This window comes from Rhododendron vialii, chromosome 1a (genome assembly GCF_030253575.1).
Source record: "Rhododendron vialii isolate Sample 1 chromosome 1a, ASM3025357v1".
In the NCBI taxonomy this organism is placed as follows: Eukaryota; Viridiplantae; Streptophyta; class Magnoliopsida; order Ericales; family Ericaceae; genus Rhododendron; species Rhododendron vialii.
The window spans coordinates 39,721,073-39,725,088 of record NC_080557.1 but is presented as its reverse complement, the minus strand read 5'-3'; the positions used below and the strand labels follow the sequence as shown (position 1 = coordinate 39,725,088).

The 4,016-nt window shown below is 41.7% G+C and overlaps 1 protein-coding gene across 1 annotated transcript; it reads right to left on the bottom strand.

Moving 5' to 3' along the window:
• Positions 1-217: 217 nt before the first annotated feature.
• LOC131322446 (probable inactive receptor kinase At5g58300) lies at positions 218-3,785 on the bottom strand. Its single transcript, XM_058353770.1, has 3 exons — positions 3,050-3,785; positions 1,793-2,172; positions 218-1,138 (listed from the first exon to the last, which is right to left on the bottom strand). The coding sequence occupies exons 1-3, from the start codon at positions 3,676-3,678 to the stop codon at positions 582-584; spliced, it is 1,566 nt and encodes a 521-aa protein (XP_058209753.1). The 5' UTR covers positions 3,679-3,785; the 3' UTR covers positions 218-581.
• Positions 3,786-4,016: the final 231 nt, after the last annotated feature.

The following is a 4,016-nucleotide window of genomic DNA, read 5'->3' as shown; positions in this document are numbered from 1 at the left end:
GCTAGCTGATGCACAGAATAAGCGCTATGTGATACGTTTATATGGTTCTGTAGCAGAACAAGTTTACGAGTCAGTGAGTGTTTATTAGTGGTTCAATCTTGATAAAAAGCTGATTAATGTTAAAAGAGAAAAAGAAAATCATCGATCGAAAAGAACTTTTTGAATAATCAGTGAGATGGAAGAGCGTTGCTGCTCCTGGAGCACAAAATAATCTCTACGAAAATAGATGCTTGTCATTAAAGTCCTACAAGTCTGCAACTGAAAGCTCAATATCTAATCAAGCAATCAACTTCTCAATAGCTTAACTTCCAAATACGGCTTAAAATGAGCATCGCATCGTGTTTACAATCTAATCACGATGGCTGTGAGATAGATCCTCACCAATTTTCCTAAGAAAAATAACACAGTTGAGCACAAACACCCTTGGAGTGATCGAAACCTTACTCACCAAGCAGGCTTATTTTGACTTTTGTACTTGGCTGAACAAATTTCTGACTAGGAAAGAATGAAAAGAACAACACTCAAGATAATCAAGGGGTCTGAACATTAGAATCCTTGTTCTCTTCTGAAGACGGCCGGTTCTACAAGTCGGATGGCTGTATCTCTTCAATCATCCTAACTACCTCTTCCATACTCGGTCGGTTATCCGGGTTCATCTCTGTACAAGCCATCCCAATCTGCAACAGCTGCACCATATCCTCTTGAATACTCTGGAACAACGTCAATGCCACGTCGAAAACATCAGCCGTCCGTTCCTCCCTCACGACCGACTGGACCCAAGTAGGTAGGTCGACCATGTCGCCGGGTTGTTTTCCAGTCAACATCTCAAGCAGTAGGACTCCGAAGCTGTACACGTCGGATTTGTGAGTCTGTTTTTGTGTTTCATTTACTTCAGGAGCCCGATAACCACCGTTTCGTGGAGCACCGGCCCGGAAGCTCATTAATGGGGATAGACCGAAATCGGAGACACAAGCGTTGGTGTCTTGGCTGAGGAGGATGTTTGAGGATTTGATATTTCCGTGAGTGAATTTTGGACCGCCAACAGAATGGATGTGGGCGATTCCCTCGGCGGTTCCAAGGGAAATCTTAAATCTTGATTCCCAATCTAGCGGAGTTCTTCCGGCATCATCCCTGTTTCCTGTGGTTTTATAGGATTGATAAATCTGATTCAGCATAACAGATTTGGGGGGAAATAAATTTTTTACCCATAACATTAGAGATTCAGGCAGACTGTCATCAAAATATTACTACTATTTTACTTCTATTATGTGTCTATGCAAAAGTGCAAGATGAGTACAAATAGCAAAATACAACCATGTTCTCTCATTAAAATCCAGCACCAGAAGGATCGAATCAAATCCTTCAAAAAGGAAAAAAGAAAAGATGCAAGTGCTTCCATAGGGTGGGGGGCATTTGGGTGTTGGGAAGAATTAATAGAGCTACCATTGAGTATGAATCCTGTGCTATCACCAGTGTCGATTACACTAATCGATCAGGGTGACGAGAGGGGTTTGCATGAAATTGATCGAGAACGAGACTTGCAACAACCTTTTGCTGGGAAGGTCGACTGGAGCAACATTCTCACCCCCGGCAAAAGCATATGATCGAGTCTTGATCCCCACTAATGATTTCTTGAAGGGTTAAGGCTAGATACAAAGCTAATTTAGTTGTGCAGAGTAACCTACTCCTAGTCCTCAACTTGCATTATTACCATCTGGGCAGCCCATGCATTTACCAATTGAGACACAGTTTATGGAGTCAAGAAAAGGAAAGAGGAGGAGAAAATGCATACCATGCAAGAGCGCATACAAGCTGCCACCCTGGATGTAATCAGAAACCAGGAGCTTCTCATCTTTCGAGTAATAATAAGCCTGGAGCGGCAAAACATTTGGGTGCCGCCCGACGCTCCCTATAATCTCCATCTGATGTTCAAATTCCTTCTCCCCCACTACAACTTCTTTCAAACGTTTTACCACCAATGTTGACCCATCCTCCAACATAACCTTATAAGCAGACCCATAACTTCCCCTACCCAGTACCTCAGCTGATGCCCGCAATAAATCCTCAAGATGTAGATAAAAACTATAAGGCGACCCTTCAAAGAAAACCAGATCTGTTTTTTCAGGCTCCGGCACCCCACTACCGACAGAGGGCTCTTCTTTCAACAACACACTGCAATGGAAATTCTAGTGGTAATCCATAGTAGGAACAATCGTCATTCATCAAAACGTTATTTACTTTCTAATGAGTACGAAGGTAAAAGAAATGTATACTAAACCTCACTATTTAGATGTAACAAACCATTAGTCCAACAAAATCCAGTAATCACAACATTTACATAGGAGGATTCACTACATGCAAATGGTAATAGCTTATTATCATCAAGGGGCAAGTCCAGGATTTTAGTTTAGTGGTGATTAGGGGGAAATCGGTTAGGCTTGGTCCGGTTTTTGATAAGTTTTGCAACCAAACCGGTTCATTTGGTCTGGAGTTTTCAGAACAAAAACCAAACCAAACCAAACAGCTTTGGTTTTGGTTCGATTCAGATTATTCAGTTAGGTCCGATTTACTCGATTTATTGGGTTTTGGGCCTACAATAAAGCCCGAGTCAACGAATGTTACAAAACCAGCTTAACCAAATTTAACAAAAGAAAGCCCTAGTATGATTTGAAAACATGTAGTAATACGGAAAAGCCCTAAACTAATACCCAGAAAATTGTTTTTCTTAAATCCAAGATCTATCAAACCTAATTTGAAAAAAAAACAAACTAAAGTCATGGGTAATGAATGTTATGCATAAGTTTTCTATGTTTCGGTTTAGTTCGGTTTCTTTCCGTTTCTTCCAATCAAAATCGAACAATTTCTTCTCAAAAACAAGAACCAAACCGAACCATTTAGCTCGGAAAAACCAAACCAATATTTTGTGTCAGTTTCTTCCGGTCGGTTCGGTTTTGTCGGTTTTTTCTTCACCCTCATCAATGACAACACACGAAGTAATTGAAAGTAATTATGGGACAAAAAGTGGGTAGTTCTTCGGTGCACGCCTAACCTCGGCGGAGGGGGGTCTTCTTTTTTACTAGTAATGGGAAGTAATTGCCCTGAACCGAGTTGATCTTCATCGCCAGTCGCTCCTGATCCCGGGAGATGCGCCGGTTCTAGAATGTACCGGATCCCAGCTATAACAATACACGCAATTATAACGAGCCACGAGTACAATGAACGGAGTCCGAAAAGACTCAATGTTTGATTCATACTCGCGCTGAGGAGGAACTCTATGGTGCCAAAATCCGTATACGGTTGAATGCAAAAAAGCGTGCAGAGACAGTAAAGGGCGAGGAATAGGAAAGTGAGGATCGAAGCAACGGATTTCTCGGAGAAGTAGTAGAGACCGACATTTCCAAAGTACAGAAGGGCGTAGCCGAAAATTTTTCCGGCACGTTGGTAGTTGCGGAAGAAACGAACGGTTTTTGGATTTCTTCGCAGTGAAAAATAGAGCTTTGAAACAACGAAGTTACCGGCAGACCATAGAAGTACGAGTGCCGAAATCAGGAAGGTGAAAACGAAGCCACTGGTTTTCTTGAAGAAATCCATCGCCAAAAGTGAGAAGAACCATGATGGTGACGAGATGACCCCGAGGATGTACCAGAACTTGTGATCCGGCCAAACAGGGAGCAACATTGGAGGAAGAAGGAGCTGGTTCAAGGGGGGAGAAGTTGAATGGAGCTATGTACTCCCCCACAATTATTGTAAAGACTATCAAAGTCTTCCCGCTTTGTCCAAAGTCTTATCTTTCTCTCCTTTTTTCCGCGTTTTTGGAATTTATTATTGGAAATTAATTTATGTGCTTCTACGCAGATGATTTACTTTATACATATTGCTTGCTTGTAAAAATGAAGCGCTAAAACAAGCATGCTTTTTTTTTTTTTTTTTTTTGTGATGGAAAGAAGGATAGCTTGAGATCCTCTGTCCCCCTATTTCCCCACCCCATCTTCTGTCTCATATTCCCTCATGCTTTC